The sequence below is a fragment of the Montipora foliosa genome, chromosome 5 (assembly GCF_036669935.1).
Source record: "Montipora foliosa isolate CH-2021 chromosome 5, ASM3666993v2, whole genome shotgun sequence".
NCBI classification, from domain to species: Eukaryota; Metazoa; Cnidaria; class Anthozoa; order Scleractinia; family Acroporidae; genus Montipora; species Montipora foliosa.
Genome location: NC_090873.1, coordinates 27,894,810 through 27,914,418, shown reverse-complemented (window position 1 = coordinate 27,914,418; position 19,609 = coordinate 27,894,810). Strand labels below are relative to the sequence as shown.

The following is a 19,609-nucleotide window of genomic DNA, read 5'->3' as shown; positions in this document are numbered from 1 at the left end:
TGTTTGTTGACGAGTGATATTTCAGCATCATCAAAATATTGTTAAAAATATTGCCCCCGAGCAGCTAGCGAGTGGTTATTAACGTGTCAATCAACATTCCCAGGTTGGCGTCCTATGTCCGTACGGTTGGATTATCTTCTCAAACAAATATGATCATTACCCATAATCCATATCAAGCTTTCAGTCTTCTAAATTCACGGAATTGTAAATACAAAGCAAAATAATTAACAATTCAGGATAATCGTGAATTCAAGGGCGAGAACGGGTTGGCCCAAAAGAGACGAGCTCCGAGGTCGAGAGAAAGACTAGAGACCAGGGGCCGAAAAGCCATTTGTGAAACTGCCAACCGCTCGTTTTGGAAAGTCTATCTTGAAACATGTTTTAAAGGTAATAAAAAGAAAAATGACTGTGAAGTTCGATGACTTAAATTCTCTCCGTTCTTGAGATACAAAGGGAATTGTGACACCCGAAAATGGCCCGTAAAGTTTCGGGACTTTCGAGAAACTGGTCCCAGGCTTGGTAACTGGACTTTCGTGCGGGAGCTTCCCGGCCTCGAAGCACCAGTAACCGTCGGTCCCGTCTCGAACACTTGTGCGTGAATAATTCTGTGGGACGTCAAAGTGCTATGATAAAAAAATCCTTTTTTTTCTCTTGAAAGTGTGTTTGCTTAACACCTGACTGGCAAAATTTTGAGCTTTGATTTTTGTCCAAAGGCTGTTTACTTTGAGTGTTCGCCATTACTCACATTAAAAATTGACTGACTGGACCTCAGAGGGTTGGATCCAAGGAAACGTGACGCCATTTACTCACTAGCTGAAGATTTCAGCGTGTAAACGCAGCTTTTTATATAGGCAAAACACAAGTTTAAAAATCTGAAGCCCGAAACTCCCATGCAGTGACACACACATAGTGAGTCTTTGACGTAATTTTTTCCTTGACCTTTTTAAATTAATAATGGCGGACCATTAAATAGGGAAATTCCAGTTAATATAGACAAGTGTCTTTTCAAAATCAAGGCATAAAACTTGGGTCACTTCGTGTTTAGTTAATATAGCTTTGAAATCCAAAGAAGTCATAGTAGCACTTTAAGGCCCGTTTAAACGGGTTCAACATTTGAATAACATTCGTTCAACAAATGTTGGACGCAAAAAGAAAGTTGTGCAGAGGCCGTTCAAATGGTTCCAACATTGCGCCAACAAAAAAAGAACCAACACCAACTAGAAACCAGTCTCTCTCGTCCAGGTTGACTATTATGGCCTGATGTGAGCATGCGTGTGTTTTACAATTGTTGAACAGTGTTCAAACGGATTCAAAACTATTCAACATTTTCGAGAACAAAGGAAAAGTTGAATCGATGTTGAATGAAAGCTTAAACCAATTTAACCCTGATTCGACAGGCTTTCAAAAGTTTTTACGGTTTCAACTATGTTGGACGACCTGTTTTCCCTCTGTATTTTGTTATTGAGTAAGCAATTCGCCGTTAATGGCATTTCAATAACTGCATGCGAAAAATTCTGTCTGTATTATATATTGAGTGCTTTTGTTGCGAGATTTTATTGTTATCTATAGAGTAGAATAATTGCAAATTTTGCATTTGTCAAAGTAACGAGACAATTGGTCATTTCCAAATTACTTCAACCTCTACGAAATTGTATCCAAGTACAAAATTCTCGAAATGTTAGGTTTCTGTCGAATGAATGAACTAATTTTCTCCAGACCACCCTTGGTTATACTCGAAACGGCTAAGTAAATGTTTAAATTGAACATAAAACTCGGATATGTTCCATTGATGAAATGAATCTTTTCACAAAAAGAATCAATTTTCAGCATTTTAGCATCAAATATTCTTTTTATTTATCTTATCTTCTTCGCCACAACTAGGAGTGATCTAAACCAACAGCCCAGCTGTGCAACGCAAAAGTTCTTTTAAGCTACTTCTGACGTAAAATCAGCAGAAAAGATCCATGCCACTGACTAGCACAGAGGTGGGCCGCCTAAAAATGACGTCGAGGCAACAGCATTTGCAAAAGTATATTAGTTGTGAGTGAAAAAATTCATCTTAGCAATGAAAAATCTTTGATTTCAGGTGCAGTTTCGAGTGACTGTATGGTATTGGAAAGTCAAATCGATTAATTTCCAACACTAAAATTAAAATAACTCCATAAGCTAGGGCAACTATTGCGATCCGTCTACTCCAACTACCTCCATTCCAGCGTGTCAGATATTTCGTAGCCACTATTGAGATACTAATTACTATTGTAATAATTAACAACGGTCCAATTTTGAAAACGCCTAACACAACGAAACTTTTCTCTGTCCTAACCTGTCAACGCTAAAGTGCAAACGTCTTAAGTAACAAAACTACTCTATGCAATTCTCAAATTGATTCTGAATGCGGTGAAAAAGATATCAAAAAATAAAAATAACAAAGAAGCGACTAAAACCACGATCAGAGAACGCGCATAACTCCTGAATTATTATTCGTATCTGTTCTAGCTGATTTTTGCTCCTTAAGCTTGGACAGATCTCTTTGAGGCTTTTTTCCAGAGTAAGGACTCCAACCTTTGTTGTTAAACACTCTTTTTCTGCCAGGCCGTTGAGAGCTGCTCTCTTGCCGTCTAGGTCCGTGGCGTCCCTCACCCATCAGAGGTGAAGTGTCAGCGACAAGACGACTTGAGCTTGCCACATTAGTTTCCACGTTGCCGTCCGAAGTACACAATGGCCTGCGCATCTCAGTTGAGGCAACACTTTTACACCCAAAGAGATTGGCACTTTGTAAATCACGAGCCACCGACGTTTTCTGACCTACAAGTTCATTTGAGTTACTACCAATTTTATATTCAACAGATTCAGGGATTTTAGCAAGATCAGAGCTGACCATGTTTGAGGGTTTACTGTCTGTAGGTTGCCCGCGATGTTGAATGCTCTTGTTTTTTCTCCTCTGTATTCCCTTAATCCTCTGTGGTTTGGGAGGTAGACCTGAGCCTCTCACGGAAGTATCGTCTGTCCAGGTTTCGAAGTCTCTTTCCATTAACTCTCCACTAACTTGTTTCGAAGGCTCTTTAATACTATGACAAGAACTGATATCTCCACATACGCCCTCCATACTGCTTCCATCAGGCGAGAGTCGTCTTTTCATAGCTCTATCTTCACGGGACAAAATAGTTATCTTCTTGTGAACATGGACCACTTCATCTGGCGGCACAGTATGTCTGGAAAATTCACTTGAGGTGTCTGAAGGAGTTTCTGTCGTATTCAACGCATCTCCTTTATTACCAGAAACCTCCTTGTCACAAAACTGAACAAGGCTTGTTTCGCAAGTATTGACACATCCTGGTGTTTCAACTGGGTTCAATTCTTGCTCAGTAAAAAGTTGGTCGTCTGCTAACGCAGAAACGAAAATATCGTTTTCCGTTGATTCCTTGTCTAAGACTGAAGAGAGTGCATGAACTGAGTAAAAGGAACTGCCACTTACAGTCCCAGTGATTGGTTCAAATGGACTACCACGTGATAACGACTCTGACCCAGGTTCTGGTCGCGTGTCACAGCCTGCTGTTCCACTCGGGTTCAATACTGGGTTTTGATACTCAACAGATGAGTTGACTTGAGGAGCTCCAATGCTCTGATGTATGCTTCCAACATTTAGTATCCCACGCGTACATTCCTGCACCTGATCATACTGATTTCCATAAAATGGCACCGTAGGGAACGGATAATTCGCTGGCCCGTGCCAGACCTGGTACATTAGTGGTCGGATATGAGATGCCGGTGTCACAGTCGTGGGAAATCCAGTAACTTGAGAAACTGTATTGGTGAACACTATTTGATTTCTGTTCTGCAGGTAAGGCGACACAAGCACTTGATGCTGGGGCTGCACCGCAATATGCCGCATTTGCCTGGGATAACCAAATGACGAGTAGTAGGGCTTAAGAGGATGAAGGGGCTGCTGTGCTTGATGATATCCTGCATATGGATAACCATATGATTGAAAGGCTCCCTGAGGGTAGCTTAAGCCTACTACAGAAGAGAACGACGGAATCGAAGGGGTTGGATAGACTCCCTCACTGATGCTTCCTTCCCAAGCTACCTGATTCGGCGGCGGCGGTGGCTGCTGTTGAACTTGGTCTGGAGTAAACCCGCGCTCGGCACCTAAAGGTGGGTGACGGTAAAATCCATCCATGAACTCACCACTGCTACTACTGCTTTCAGATGACAGTTCAGCCTGCATATCGTGACGCGTGTTCTCTATATCATCAGTGTGCACACCATGACAAGCTAATCCCTCGCTCATCACAAACCTGTCAAGCATTGAAACATCTTCGTGAGAAGGGGCATGTGGCAATTGTTGCAGTTTATCCCAAGGAATGTGAACGCTTTCAGTCCCTTCGTCAATTGACTCATTTGATGGATTTATCACTGGTGGCACTGGATCCTGAGTGACGCCACTGGAATCACAATCAGCTCTAACTTTGTCAATGTTGGTTTCTTCGTCTGCCTGTCTTGGATCAACAACGCTTGACACGTTCTCCGCAAACGGGTGGCAGTTTTCACTATTCACGGCTTCCACGATAATATCAGTAGTTGTTTGATGAATCCCGTTCACTTTTTGACAACTGGATTCAATGTGATTCACTGCGCACGGAGACCTTACGGAGGAATCGTCCTTGTCGACCAGCTTTTCAGGCTCAGCCTCAAGTTTGCAGGCATTCGTGTATTCAGCAACACAGTCTTTTTCATTCTGGTCTTGAAAAGGAGTCTTCAAATCTGTGTATGCTGACTGCAGACAACTAGCACCAGGATCAGGTTTAGGCAATTGAACTTGAGGGATTTCCACGGCAGCTGAAGATGAATCTTGGCTTGTTGACCATGTGTTTACTTCTTTGCTATCCGTATCAGTTTTGTCCTCAGTTTGATTACCTTTCACTGAACCCTTTTCCTTCGATGCAGTTCCAGAGGGATCATGTTCCTTTTCACTATCTGCTACAGGCACTGCAATAGCAATGTCTCCAATCATCACACTGGCAAATTTTTTAACCACACTGGCAGTCGCTAATGGTGATTTTGTTTCAATTTTCTCTTGAGAATCTTCTCCTGAGAGATGCATCTGATCGCACGCTAAACCCTTGCGCTCAACGTTGTTTGACATTTCTTGTTCAGTTAAAGAGGCTCCACAACACGACTGATCTTTTTCCTTTAAACTTGATAGTTCTTGTGACCCATCCACTGACTTTGCTGGTAAACCCTTGGTTTCATTTTTGCAACTCGTAGCGTCCCTTTTCATACTGCCTTCTCGCTTTGGTTCATCTACCGGTTTGTTTCTACTTCCGCCCCTTTTACGTGCATCACTTGAGACAAGAGGTGATTTGGGTGAAAAGCGTCTTCCTCTACCCTGAAGTCGGGTATGTGGTCTCTTGATATTCATCTCCATGGTGCAACTGCCATTTGTCTCAGGGTGGCATTGGGCAATCTTGGACTCTTCTGGACTATTCTTTTCCCCACCCGGTCTTAACGGAGCAGATGAGAAGTCATCCACACCAAGGCTTAAAGGCGTTGCAGTTGTGCACTTCAGAGTGAAGTTCGTACGAGGCTCAGCCATAGCTAGCTCATGCTCCCAATCTCCGTTGACCTCTTCCTCCATTGGCTTGGAATACAGCTGCTTCTTGACGGAAGAGACCTTTGGTTTTTGTCTGCTTTCTGGGCGTTGACACTTCGAAGTGCGATTGCCATCTGCCTTTGGTTCATCTTTTCTGTCAGGGAGTTCACCTTGCAAGGGGTGACTACCATCTCTCTGACCTTCTGATGTCTCCTGTGCCGAGTCAAAAGAAATTAACTTTTCTCCATGGAGCTTCGAATAAGCCTTTGCACCCTGGTTTTCAAGTCCTTTCCCACTGAAATGTAAGGCTATGACCTTTGCAACTTTGCGCTCTATTCCATAAGTTTTCATTGTCTCGTAAAAGTCCATAAAGGAACAGCACTCCTCAAAGATACTTATTAACGAGTTGTAGGTAATCCCTTCCTTAAGCAGTTTCTTCACAGACATATTCCTACTGCAGGCATCCAGATGGCAAAAGTTTTCTATGATAGAAAAAAAAGATCCAAGTTAATGAAACTTAAACGAGGTCTCGATAGAAAAAAAATTAGACATTCAGATAGGCCCAGCATTTTGTTTAACAATTATCCCATGAGCGCGAGTTGGATATACATGTAGGATGGTAAATAGCCAACAAGGCGTGCAGCGCTGAGTTGGCTATAACCAGTCGCATATCCAAGAAGTGAATGGACTAATTTTCATTAAATTCTGAAAACTTGGAAATTAAAGTCAATCAGTTTCCAGCTTGGCAAAACTTGACGCAATCAGTTTCCATATTAAGTCATACGGTATATGAGCTAATGAGCAATCAGAAAGCAAGAAACGCAATATCCGAGGTCGAAAATTTAATAATGAGTTAAGTAATGAATTACGGTTGAGGTTCTTCAAAGTTGGGTTACGTTCCCCTGTTGTCAAACATTGAAATCTATTCAGCCGACCTTGAGTAGATCACTAAATAAACTGCGCAGAAAGGAACAAGATAGTCTTATACATTTACGTGATAATTCGTAAGCTGGGTTACAGCAAAATTGGGGGTTTGAGCCAAAGTCATCTTCAGCCATCATTCATACATTCATACCTAGCTACCAACAACAAACACCTCAGCTCATGTATCACACTATATATTTTTCTTTACCTTCGGATTTCAAAGTAGCTTGGTGTGGGTAATGATTTATCTCTGAGCATTAATTATTTTACCCTCTCACACAGAGGACAGACCAAAACACCGGGAACTCCATGCCCTAGTCTTTTCGAATAGTGTGTGGGTTTCTTTACGTCCCACAGGGTTATGAGCATTCAAGGGTTGTTAGACAGGCATATGCTTTAGCGTCCATATACAAGAAGACAAGAGAGCCCGACTGTTTGCAGATGTCTTACCCTGCAAATGGGGAGCACTTTCTCCTAATTGAGTGGTGGTCCGACTGAAGGTTTTGGGATGCAGGGATGGCACAGTGGTGAGAGCACTCGCCTCCCACCAATGTGGCCCAGGTTCGATTCCCGGACTCGGCGTCATATGTGGGTTGAGTTTGTTGGTTCTCCACTCTGCACCGAGAGGTTTTCTCCGGGCACTGCGGTTTCCCCTCTCCTCAAAAACCAACATTTGACTTGATTTACTTTCATTGCTCATTTCAGTTTACAGTGTCTCCAATTAGCGCTCCGGCGCTAGAACGACTAGACACTTAAATAAAGTTCCTTTCCTTTCCCACAACCTCCTGCACGGACGTCCAATGCTCAACCAATTGAGCCAACCGGTCAGCAGTTACAAAATCAGACAAACTTATTTGGAATGTAATTTTACATTTAAATAACTTTGTACGTGTATTCTTTAAACAGTTTTGACCATTTTTAGAAATACTGCAGTTCTGAGTGGACTCCCAGGGAGGAGAAATGCAGTAGGATATTGACAGACAAGTTCTCTAAATAGCTTCATAATAATTTATCTGCATCAACAGTAGAATACTCCAGGCCATCTACAAAGCCCGAAATATAGCATCAGTGTAAAGGGGTGAGTAAGGGTAACACTTCAATTCTTCTACTGGAGGAAACTCGGGACCTTGACTATCAAATTCTGTTAAGTCAGCACAGAAGGGGGACAAAAGTAATGAGCTGAGGCCAGAATCTTCCATTTACTTCGTTTGGACTGAAAGTTTCCATCGCTTTGGTGCACAAGAGTCAAAGTAACGTTGCTTCTGCCCAGTGTTCTATAGAAGTGTTGATGAAGGAGGTGGCTGCTGTGTTTTTGCCCATGTAAGCCATCCATCAGCAAGTTGTTTTGCAGTAGTGTCAGCTGCTTCTTCAAGAACAGAATCATCATCATTTTTCATGTCACTTATGTCACCTAGAATGACATTCTCAGCAACACTTGTGTTCTTCAATGCAGATTCCACTACCAAGGTTGTGCAGTATGCGACAGACATGACAAGAACTTTGTCTACAATGGAACCTGGTGTTTTAGGACAGACTATGAGCCATGCATTATAGCATGGGTCACTGTTGGAATGAGTGGTGTCTGGTGTCACACGACTTGAAATTTGGCTCAGATCAAAGCAACCACTAAAAACATTAACACCTAGTAAAATTTGTTTACCCTCAATCCAAAGTGGTGAACGTTTGTGAACACCTGGTGGTGGTGCCCCAGTAAGACTTGTAAAACTGACGTGTGGCTTGGACGCTGTTTGTGTGCTTTGTGTGATAAGGATGCATTGGGTGCTAAGTGGATTGTTGAGGGAGCAATGGACACAAAATTGCATGCTTGGAAGCCAAAAGGTGAAGGTAGGAACGCAATGCTTGGGTTGCATCATGAAGGTGGTTCTCCCCGACGTGTATTGGGGAGGGGGGGGGGGGGGGGGGGTACGAATTAAGTAACATGTTCACTGCAATATAGTAGAGTCTGAGCTTACCTTCCAAAATGGCCTGTTGCTGTTTGAAACCAGCCTGTGAAAGGTAATAGTCCAACCTAAGGCAAAGAGGTCAAAGTGTAAGACAATTTATGCCCCTGTGGACAAGTACAGTATGGGTTTTTAGTTATCTTTAACCCACTGACTCCTAGGAGTGAGACTAATAGATTTTACTCTAATGTCAGACGATTTTACTTGTCAATAGGTTAGTGCAGTTAAATGCAATTTAACAAAACTTGCTGCCAATTGGCCGCCCATTTCTCTTCAGTGAGTGGAAAGGATAGGAAAGGAAAGGAAAGGAAAGGAACGTTACATGTATTTAAATGTCTAGTCGTTGGAGCACTAATTGGGAACAATGTAAACTGAAATTAACAATTAACACAAAACAAGTCTTGAAATGTTGTTTTTTTTACAAGAGGGGAAAACCGGAGTATCTGGAGAAAAAACTCTCCGTGCAGAGTAGAGAACCAACAAACTCAACCCACACATGATGCAAAGTCTGGGAATCGAACCCAGGACACATTGGTGGGAGGCAAGTCCTCTCACCACTACACCCTCCCTGCACCCCTTAGCCAACAGTGTTACTTGGCCTAAGCATATGCTCATCTAGTTCAAGCAGTCGCATGCAGTATTCATGGCAGATCTTGCCTCCCCAACCCCTTCCTTCTCTTTCTTCCACTGCTTGTCACTGTGACAGGTGCCTGGATGCCCAGCACAAGGGCTCATGGCTAGGTTGAAGGGATTGCTAGCCATGGGAGTGTTACTGGTACCTGGTCTTGGGGTGGGAAGGAAGCCCTTGGACATCCCAACGCCTGACCTCCCTTTTTCCTTGCCACTGTCAATGCCACGTAAAAGATACAATCTAGTAAGTGTTAGTTTCAAAGACGTTCTTTAGTGGAACACTCTTATCATGAAGGCATTTACCTTTCCTTGGTTGATGAATACTTCATGCAATGCAGCAATTCTTTGAGAGGAGTGTAGACAAATATGTCGACCATTGCTTTAACATCTCCCATGGCCCTGTGTCTTTCTGATAAATTCAACGAAAAGGAAGATGCTCCTTAATGATTTAGGTTATCAAAATTCAGTAGTTACAGTGCCATTGTCTTTTGGAAGGGGGATAAAAAATAATGTTCCCATTCTGATGGAGCATTTTCACTCGCATGACTAGAAGCCATAATTTTATTGGAATTACTGAAACAAAAGGAAGTATTTGCATAAAAATAGAGTGCAATTCCATGTAAGGATTAGTTTGGTAAATCAACATGGCCACCATTCCTTTGTTTATGTAGGTACACCAACATGGCCGAAGTGACGGCACGTGCTGTTAATCACTGTTCAAAGCAGTCTGTGTAAACTGGTTACATCACAAATGCTTGGTTAGTGGATGCAAATGATTTCCAGTGGATAGTGCTAAAGACCCTACCACATTTTTAATACTCTGTTAAGTTGTGATTACCTTCAATAATTCTCCTTGGGAAAAACCTCTTGAACAGTCCATCAAGTGACAGTCTTGTGTTGCTCAGCAAATTTTCACCTTGGCTTTTCAACTACAGAGGGTTTCAACAAAACACTGAAGTCCTTAATAATTATTCCCTACTTGGACAGTCCTCAAAATGCACTGAGTGCAGAGCTTGAAAGGGATGCAATTGCTAATTTCATGAACATTTACAAGAAAAAAGCTACTGTATATACCAACCTCAAAACAGAACAACAAGCTATCAGCAAAATGGATGTTGTGCTGAGTAAGAATGGAGTGATGCAGTCCAGACCTTTCCATATTACTTAACAAAATTAAAAAGTCAAATTGGTAGCCATGGTGAGCACACAACACTGAAAAAGAAGCATTATATTGTATTATTATTATTATTTATTATTATTATTATGATTCTTTGACCTAATGCAACAATTTTCTAAAGAAAAGATTATCACAGTTAACCTTAATTTACGCTCGATTTCCGCCGCTCACTCGAGTTCGAGTATCCTCCCCGAGAAGAGACGGCTGGACGCCTGACGTAAATTTGTATATAATTTATGCAAAGTTAATATTTGCAGGGAAGTACCATTAGACATCCCAAAACATTGATTTAACAAAACAGAAATTCCATAACAATGCATAAAGCGTACGTGCTAAGTTTCCAGATGATGAGAGCTTGAGTTTGTGGTTAAATGATCAATGTGAGTTTGAATTCAACCGGCGAATCATCAACAAAATCTTCGGGCCACTAATCAGCTGTAAGTCGACCTCATCGACCCCTCGTTTTACAGGCCGGGTCAAAGAACACCGTCGCAACCAAAAAATGTAATTTATGCTGGACCGATTTGTGCAGGCGAGTTTCTGATTGGCGGAGATTAACAATGGCTCACCTCACGCGTCCAGCCGTGATTTCGGGAGTGAGCGCTGGCTCATTTCCTGAAATAGCAGCTGGTAATCGAGCCTAACCATAATTTTCCTCCCAAGAGACTTACACACGTATATGTATACAGTAAATTTTACTCTGCCTAGCAAATTTTAGTCTGGGGTCCACTTTTAGGGGTTAAAAACTACATCCCATTTAACAGTAATGTATTTACGATGTAGGTCCACTCAAAAACAATGTCCCCTTTATCCCTTTCCCTTGTGAGAGCGAGACTTACCGCTGAGCGTGCACGTGCAGAGGTTTCGATAGAAGCAGCTACCGGCAATAGACCATTAATTTTGAAACTTTTGCTGTGTACATGTAGGTGTTTTTCAATCACGTTCTACCGCAAAAATAAAATAGCCTTACAAATGTACTTGCTTCACTAAACTCCAAATTATGGAGTACTCTTCTCAAGAAAAAATTGTCTGCATATTCAAACAAAATAATGTAACAAAAACCGCATACACTGTGTACACATCGAGTATCGTACATATATTTGGGGGTCAGTGCTCAATTTACATGACATTCTGCCTCTCATGTATTTAAGGACATTAGCGCTAATTGTTTGTGCGCAAAGTTACTGCGCAGTTAATGCGACTGTAATATGTCACGCATTACTTCGAGCATTAGCGAAGTTGAGGTTTTGAAATCTTTGCAGAAACCGTGGACGATAAGTCTTGCACAGCGTTGGATCAGAGAAGATCGTGATCAGTCAAAATTTATTTAAAAATATTTATGAAAGTCAAGTAGACTACTGCAGGACTGATATTCGCGTTGTTTTATCATTCGTGCACTAGTCTACTTGACTTTCATAATTATTTTCAAGCATTAGTTAAAATAACATGACGACAAAAATGCCGGGGAAAAAATTCCAGGCCAGCAAAAGAAAGGCACATTTATTTCCGAGTCATCATACAATATTAAAGAGAAGTGAGCGGGAGGATGGCAAAGCTCTGGAAAAGGTAGTTGCTGATCAAGTAGTGGCTGAAAGTTTGGAAAACTCAAGGACGAACCGTTGCGTAAATTTAAATTTTATTACCCTACGAACTTAAGTTCAAAATGAATGCATGTTTTTGAAGTTCTTTTCCCTTACTTTCGTGAAAATAGAGCAGTATTTTCGTCTTAATCCGCTGGAATGGTGCAGACCTGCTAATAAGCCAGCAATTTCTTTCAAAAATGACTATAATTGTAGCGTTTTATTGCCTAATTTCCATTGCCTCTGTCTTAGAGGGAAACACCTTTTGGAAAATGCTGGAAATGGCATTTCCAAGCTTGTAGATTGCAAAATTTTCTGGGAGAACATGCCCCCAGACCCCCCTAGAGGCTCACGCCTTCAGCACTCTGGATTCCACAGCCATCTACTTTACTTTCTCTAGCCACCTACTGCAAAACGTACTGAAAGCACTGGCACAATGCACCATTGGTAAGAAAATAATATGGCAACCTATCTGTGCAAGAAAATTTGGCATTGGTCACCAGTATCACATGACCATATCGCAGGCTCAACTTTAGAGCTCATCAAAGTCAGCTGTTTTTTGTTTTAGTTGACCGCTGACCAGGTATGGGTTTGGATTGGATCGCCAGGTCAAGCCGGGTTAACGTATTGTAAGAATAAATAACCGGGAAGCTCCACTTTTAGGCTTAGCTAAATCTATTTATTTTACTCTGTCTAACACCAGATGATTTTACTCATTAATGGGGTTGCTTCAGGGATAAATGGGTTAACAACATCTATTATAGCGATGTAGGGCCACTCAAAAACTACATATCAGGCCTTCTGATATTACGCGATGGTGCGATTTCGCACAATCGACCTCAAATCGCATCCGATCGCACAATTCAAGAAAAATCGCATAATTCACAAAATGACGCAATAAATTCATAAAATGAAACATAAATCAAGACGTTTCTTAGAAATTCCTGCATAAATACGCCATTTTTAAGATGATTTATCTTGGAAAAACGCTAAAAACCCTTTGTCACCTTCGACTTTGTATTCATTCGAAGTTCAAGGCTTTATTTTTCATGTCGGGGACCTGGTACGAGTCTCCTTCTATTGGTGCAACACAAACACGCCCTTATATACACACCACTGAAATGACACAGTTGCCTTCCCTTGTAGAAGAGATTTGTGAAAAATAAGTGAAGTTGTAAGTTTTTCGGCAAAATGTAGTTTCTTTCGTTGAAAACTGATAAAAACTTACTCTTGGATAAGTTTGTTGTGAAAACGCTCGCTTTTGCTTCGACGAAGAAGGAAGTTCCCACATTCCGCCCGATCTGACAGCTCACAATCATGCAAGAAAGTACCTCACAGGTACGCTCCACGTGGACGATGGACTGATGTTTTTCTCGTCGTGCAATATTAGGGCCTTTTATACGAGAGAAAATAAGCCGCGGCTTACTCTGGCCACGGTGTACAAAATACGCAAAAGGAACTATTTATACGAATATATATTCCCAGGTCAAAAGCCGCGGCTTGAAAAAGACGTGAACGTAGATTTTGTACCATTTATACGGGGTGAACATTCGAGTCTTCTGTAAGCCGCGGCCAGAGAAAGCCGCGGCTTATTTTCTCTCGTATAAATGGGGGTATGGCCCTATTGTGATTGACCATCTTCGGAAGTTCGTGGTTGACGAGCACCTTGATCATTCATTTGGCATGTTAGCTGTGTCCTTTCAACTTTTCAACTTTTATTTATCCTAACTAATGTCGATCGAGACACATAATTACTGTTCCTTTGTGTTCAAAATGTCTTTAGGGCAGCAAAAAAGTGTTTTTCTTAACCTGAAACCGTATAAAACAAGCTTAAAATTGCTGAGAAAAAAATCGCGTAATTTACATTATTTATCGCATAATTGGCCTTTCTAATCGCACAATCTGCCCTGAAAAAATCGCACAATTTGCATTTTTTAATCGCACCCTATCAGAAGGCCTGACATATGTCCCTTTCCAATCCTAAGAGTGAGACTTACACATGTACATGTAGATTAATTTTTACTCCAGATGTCTAACGCCACACGATTTTACTTGTCAACAGGGACCACTTTATTATAAATAATAATTTTATAACTTTCAATGTGACTATATGTAGGCTATACTCTCAGGCACTTGCACCAATGCATGGCTGAACACACTAAACAGTCCTCTTCCATTGGCAAACACTTCATTAACGAACACTGTATTGTCCCAAAAGACCTTAACAGACATTTTTCTGTTCTGAAGTGCATGAATAAGTCCAATTGTTTGGTGCACGAAATGCCGTTAATTAGAAAATTAACAATGTCCAGTCAGACTCATTTCAGGCAAAAGTATTTGCATGACATTGCATATTTAATCAAGAAGTACAGTATGTTAATCTTGAGTGAGTTTTTCTGACAGTTTATCTTAATGCATTTGAACTTGAAAATGCAGGGCGTGACCAAAGTGCTGTCTGATAGCCTGGGGCTAGTGGAATGACTTGTCAGGCTAGCGTTTTCTTATCGTAGCTTGCCCAATGGGCAAGCACCATTGGTTCCTCTTTTCTGATGATAAATTGATCTTTTATACCAAAAGGTGTGTGGCAGAAAGCTCCTGAGAGAAAATGATAACATTAAATGGCCGTATTTATACTAGAGGACATCTAAGACGTCCAGACGCATTAAACGTCTGGCCGTAAGTGGGACTAATATAAATACGGGTTGCACATAACTTCGACGGCTAGAAATCAAATTCACAATTTTCTTCAAAAGATGCCGAAATTTAATCACCAAAGAGACTGTGTGCACTTCATTGCTAACTGTGTCCCAGTTTAGTGCGTCTGGTCTTTATACTTGACGGATTAGACGTCTGCTATGTGCGTCGTTTAATTCGTCTGACATTTAATGCGTCCACCTTATTTCCCGTATTTATACTAGTTGTCTTAGACGTCCTCTAGTATAAATACGGCCATTAATAATTATGAGGCCAAACTATCATAGCATGACAACGTTTTGCGCCACATTTTAGTTTCATCTGTAAGTAACGTCATGACTTTTTCTGCATACATAAGCGACCAAAATAATATTTTTTGAAATGACAATATTTGCCGACTGACAGCGTGCAGTGCAAGACAATCAGTCTAATTAAATTCTAGCCAAGTCACAGTGGATTTTCTCGGAAATTTAGGTATGTTTTGTTGGGAGAATCCAAATCTGGATTCTTGTTTCTATTTTAAAGCTGCCAATTCATTATTAAAACAAAAAAGGCCCACTTCATGTAAAATTAAAAAAACAAGAAAAAACTCGCTTAAAGAAAAGCTAGCAGACCTAGCGCCATTATCATCCGATAAAAAAATAAAAACAAAAACATGCAACTCGAGTAATTTAAAACTTTTCTCACTTTTGGAAGAGTTTGTCAGCTTGACGAGCTTTGAAGAGAATTTACATGTACCCCATCGAATGCCGACAGACTTCAGATTACAGTGGTAGTTTAATTGACCGATCGCAACGTTCATGACATTCACAAAAATTACTGTGTTGTGATTTCCGTAAATTTATAATATTTTTGACTGTCAACACCGTAAAATGTGAACATTATTTTTCCTGTACTATTTCGCCCATGTTTGAACAAAATGTTACTTTGAAAAAGTCATTTGCGATTTATAAAAATTTTCTGGTCTTACAAAGCAAAACAATTTTCATACATGTGTGTTAACTGCGTTACTTATATGCAAATTGCAATCGAGCCGACCGCAGCGTTTCACAACTTCATGACATTTGACAGAAGCGCAGGTCCTAGAAGAGAGTTCTGTCAAGGAAGAAAGAAATAAAACAATGCTACTGTGTTAACTTGCTGTTGAATGTGATTTTCTTTTAAGGGCGATGTGGACGAATCTTAAAGTTGTGAAATTTTCTTATAACACTAATTGAAGCAAATTTGTTGATGATGTTCATTCCGAGAACCTCGTTCATGTTAGCAGTACAAACAAGGAACGGATGTATTTCCTATAGCTCACTGTTCAACTGTCTGTAATAAAATACATGTAATTAGGATAGCACACACACTCTCATTGGTCAATATCTGTGTTTAGATGAGAGTATGGAAACATGGCTGTGACATCACGAATTTTGATTGGTTGTATGCTGTCAGACGCGTGTTTTGATTGGCTGGTAGAAAATATGAGCGTGTATCAAGAGAATCTGTTTCAATCAAGAATTTTCCTTCATTATTTTTGTTTCCTTCATTTGTCGAATTATCTTTGAAGAATATTTTATAAAAGCAATAGAGGACTTTTTTCCGTGTTTCCATAGTGTCATCTAAACACTCGGGGAAGTTGGGAGAATTCTTGACAGTTATGCAAACAGTTAACTGTCTCGAATTCTACCAACTCCCCCCTCGTGTTTAGACGAGGCTATAGAAACACGGAAAACGTCCTCTATTGCTTGAATAGTTAATACACTAGGCAAACTATTGAAATCAATTGACAATGTTTTGCATCACAAGATTAGATCACATGACCGTATTTGGAATTCTCGTCCACTAATCTTGATGTAAGTTGTAACTAGTGGTCAGGTGTAAATACTGGTCGTTCTGTTACATTGTTTAATTTGAGGTTGAAGTTAAAACGAAAATCACATTCTATGCTTGGTATCATTACTTCACGTATTTTGCATAATTAAATAAATCTGATAATTCTTTATAAACAATTCAATTTCGGGCTAGCTCCTGGGACCTTCGGGCTAGTAACCTCAAGTAACAGCTTGCCCGAAGGGCAACCTCATCTTTTCATTTTCGTCTCATCCTAAAAATGGTGTCATGATGTCAAAAAAACATCGTTCTTTCCTACATGTATCATTAATTTTTGCTTGTTTATGTCTTACGAAACCTTTGCCCATTAATGTTGAACCTCTTTCATGTTTAAGAATACAGTGACATTACGACAATGGTATCACTGTCTCAACATAAAAAAAAAATCTTAAACAACAGAATTTCTCTCATGATTTATGATGTGCTACATGTATGTGTTAAGTACATTGTGCAGTTTTAATGCTTTTATACTGCATGTGTGACTGGTATGCAACTGGCACCATCCATTTGAATAATACAAGTATGTATCTGTGCCAGACTTATGTGGGTATGTCAAGCTTCTTGACACCAGGAGTTTTAATTCAAAGACAATGCATCATTGCATCAGTTTAAACAATTCAAAGTACCTGGGACATACGGCTTTCCATGCCTCTTCTTTGCTTGTTTAACCATATTGTCAATCCAAGAGAGAAACTTCTTTAGCACATCCTTGAAATATGGCTTATTTCTGAGGTCATTTTCAGATATGGAACATTCCTTTGTTGCTGAAAATTGCATAATGGTAAAGGTATGAATATACAATACAATTTGTCAACCTTATGTCATCATTGACGTGACTCTACTCGTGGGAAACTCTTTGCATGAACACTGTCTTGTTTAGCTTTATTTAGTCGCATTCTTGTAATTCAAGCATACCTATTTCTATGTACATATCATTCTGTAAATTATTACAGTTTATGTCACTTACGTCAATTTCTTCACATTCGACAATGATGACACAAGGTAATTGAAAAGTTATGTAACAGTAATTATTTTATCATTAATTTTCCCTTTAAAATGCTTTTTAAACTCTATCTAATCTTTATCAGTTAGTGTATGTAACTATATAGACCTCTTTCATAATGGTGGCCAAATAATAATCTTCTGTTTTAATGGTAATAAGCCTTTCTAGCATCGCTACGAGGACCAAACTTCAAAAGAATATTTTTTTCAAAACGAGGGCAGTACAGCGTAGGTCTAATTAACATACACTGTATTATTAAATACAAAAGAATGTAAAGGAGGTCGACATTTATGAAAGTGGATTATACAGTCAACTCCCAAAATTGATTTTCCCTGGATTTCCATGATACATTTACTGCAATTTTAACCTTTGCAACTCAACCCTTGATACATGTAACTCAAACCTCCCACTGGCTCGCAGTAATTTTCGTTTCTCTTCAGGTCATTCTCAATATATTTTTACCCTCCATAACTTGAACCACGTCTGTCAGTACGTGGCAAATGAAAACACACAGTGTACTGCCGTCCAAAACATTAAATTTACATGTATTTTGAAGCAGCCCTGTAATCCTTATACTTTTTTGCATCACACCAAACGTGTCAGTCCAGTTCAGGTTTCATTGGTTTAGGGTACATTTAACTTCAGTGCCTGTATCTTCATAAAGGGTTGCTGCTTACATGTAATTCCTTACATGTACTCCCGATAACTTGAACCCTTCTCAACTTCCCTTTGAGGTTTGAGACCCCCTATCAATCTATCAAACCCCTTTTAGAAAAAGAAAGATCAATATTATCACATTTAGTCACCATATTACTTAGAATAAACTACTTTAAGCCACACCTTGAAAATACAATAAAGATATAGATAATTCAAGCTACTCATTTTTGTAATTCTCCACAATTTTTGTACTAAAAAAAAAAGCAATGTCCTGTACTTGGAGAAGGGAAACCAAGCAAAAACATTTTCTACAAGCTAAGGTTTGGTAAGAGACCAGATAATTTTCATTAATGTAGTTGAGGCCCAATATTGGATCTCTGTTTCACTACTTAACCCTTTAAGCCCCGAGGGGTTCTCCATTGATGAGTAAAATCTATAAGTGCCATTTGGCACTATCGGGGCTGAAAGGGTTAATTTAAATTAAGTGATTGCTAAGAATTCCATTTTATCAGAAAAAAAAACAGTATGATATATTTAATAGTTCTGCTTTGATATGTTTGTTTTTCTTTTGGGGAAAATGCATCAGTAGCAGGGAATGAATTCACTTTTGAAGGAACCATCAATTGAGAATAGTTAATTTATGCTTGAATGCTAGACCATTGCGTAACTTTGCAATCTGCGTTAATCATTAATAAGAATTTCTTCATTTTTCCAATTCCATGTACGAAAACATCATTATACCATGATGGCCTCATGCTATTTTATGATGGGTTTCGGAAATGAAAACATCGTTATAGAAAGAGACAAAAATGTATGTGCGATTTTCTTTCTTTTCCTTTACATCTTGAGCTGTACATTGTACCCTTACATGCCGGAAACGCTACATCACAAACACGCATTGCGCTCTGTCTTTCTTAGCTCAATATTTTGAACAACATTTTCTTTATTTTTAGATCTTAAAAACTATGTTGCCCGCTTTAGCTCAATGCAGAATGGTGTTACATTGCAAAAAAAGCGAAATAATAATGTGTTTTGTACTACGTGATGCCGCGCATACCTTCACTAAATGAGAGCAAAAAGTTTCATTTTTCGATCTTTTGACAATTTATCAACTCTCCGTAGCCTTTTTTCTCAGTGCGAGAAGACACGATTTCTTCCTCTCAAATTACCATCATTTACTTACATGTAAAGTGAAAGAGAAACTTGCTGACAATGTTAATTTTCGACGCCTACGTGTCAACAACGTTTTAAAATTCACTTACCAAACGCGCATAACGGCTGTTTTGTGTTTATCAAGCTCTGAAAAGAACCTTTCACTACATCAGGATGGCACTTAGCGGCAATTTCAATTATATCTCCACTAAAAACATTTCCGTAAGCAGCTTCGCTGTCGTAAAATATCACCAAGGGATGAACTTTCGCGTGACCTTGTGAGTTGTCCGCCATGTTCTTTTTTCCCGGGCTTTGCACAGCAACCTCTTTTTCACGTCGAGGTATATGTAACCCCTCGACCCA

General features: G+C 39.9%; 1 protein-coding gene across 1 annotated transcript in view; it reads right to left on the bottom strand.

Moving 5' to 3' along the window:
* Window positions 1-19,572, bottom strand: part of LOC138003860 (uncharacterized) — a 20,555-nt gene extending 983 nt beyond the window's left edge. The window contains exons 1-7 of the mRNA XM_068850136.1: window positions 19,357-19,572; window positions 17,061-17,198; window positions 10,187-10,320; window positions 9,947-10,037; window positions 9,412-9,517; window positions 8,491-8,546; window positions 1-6,075 (exon numbers count right to left, since the gene is read on the bottom strand). The exon at window positions 1-6,075 is cut by the window's left edge and continues 983 nt beyond it. Coding sequence (XP_068706237.1) covers window positions 2,450-6,075; window positions 8,491-8,546; window positions 9,412-9,517; window positions 9,947-10,037; window positions 10,187-10,320; window positions 17,061-17,198; window positions 19,357-19,540 — 4,335 coding nt within the window. The 5' untranslated portion in view covers window positions 19,541-19,572 and the 3' untranslated portion in view covers window positions 1-2,449. The remainder of the gene's footprint in view (window positions 6,076-8,490; window positions 8,547-9,411; window positions 9,518-9,946; window positions 10,038-10,186; window positions 10,321-17,060; window positions 17,199-19,356) is intronic.
* Between the last annotated feature and the right edge of the window lie 37 nt (window positions 19,573-19,609).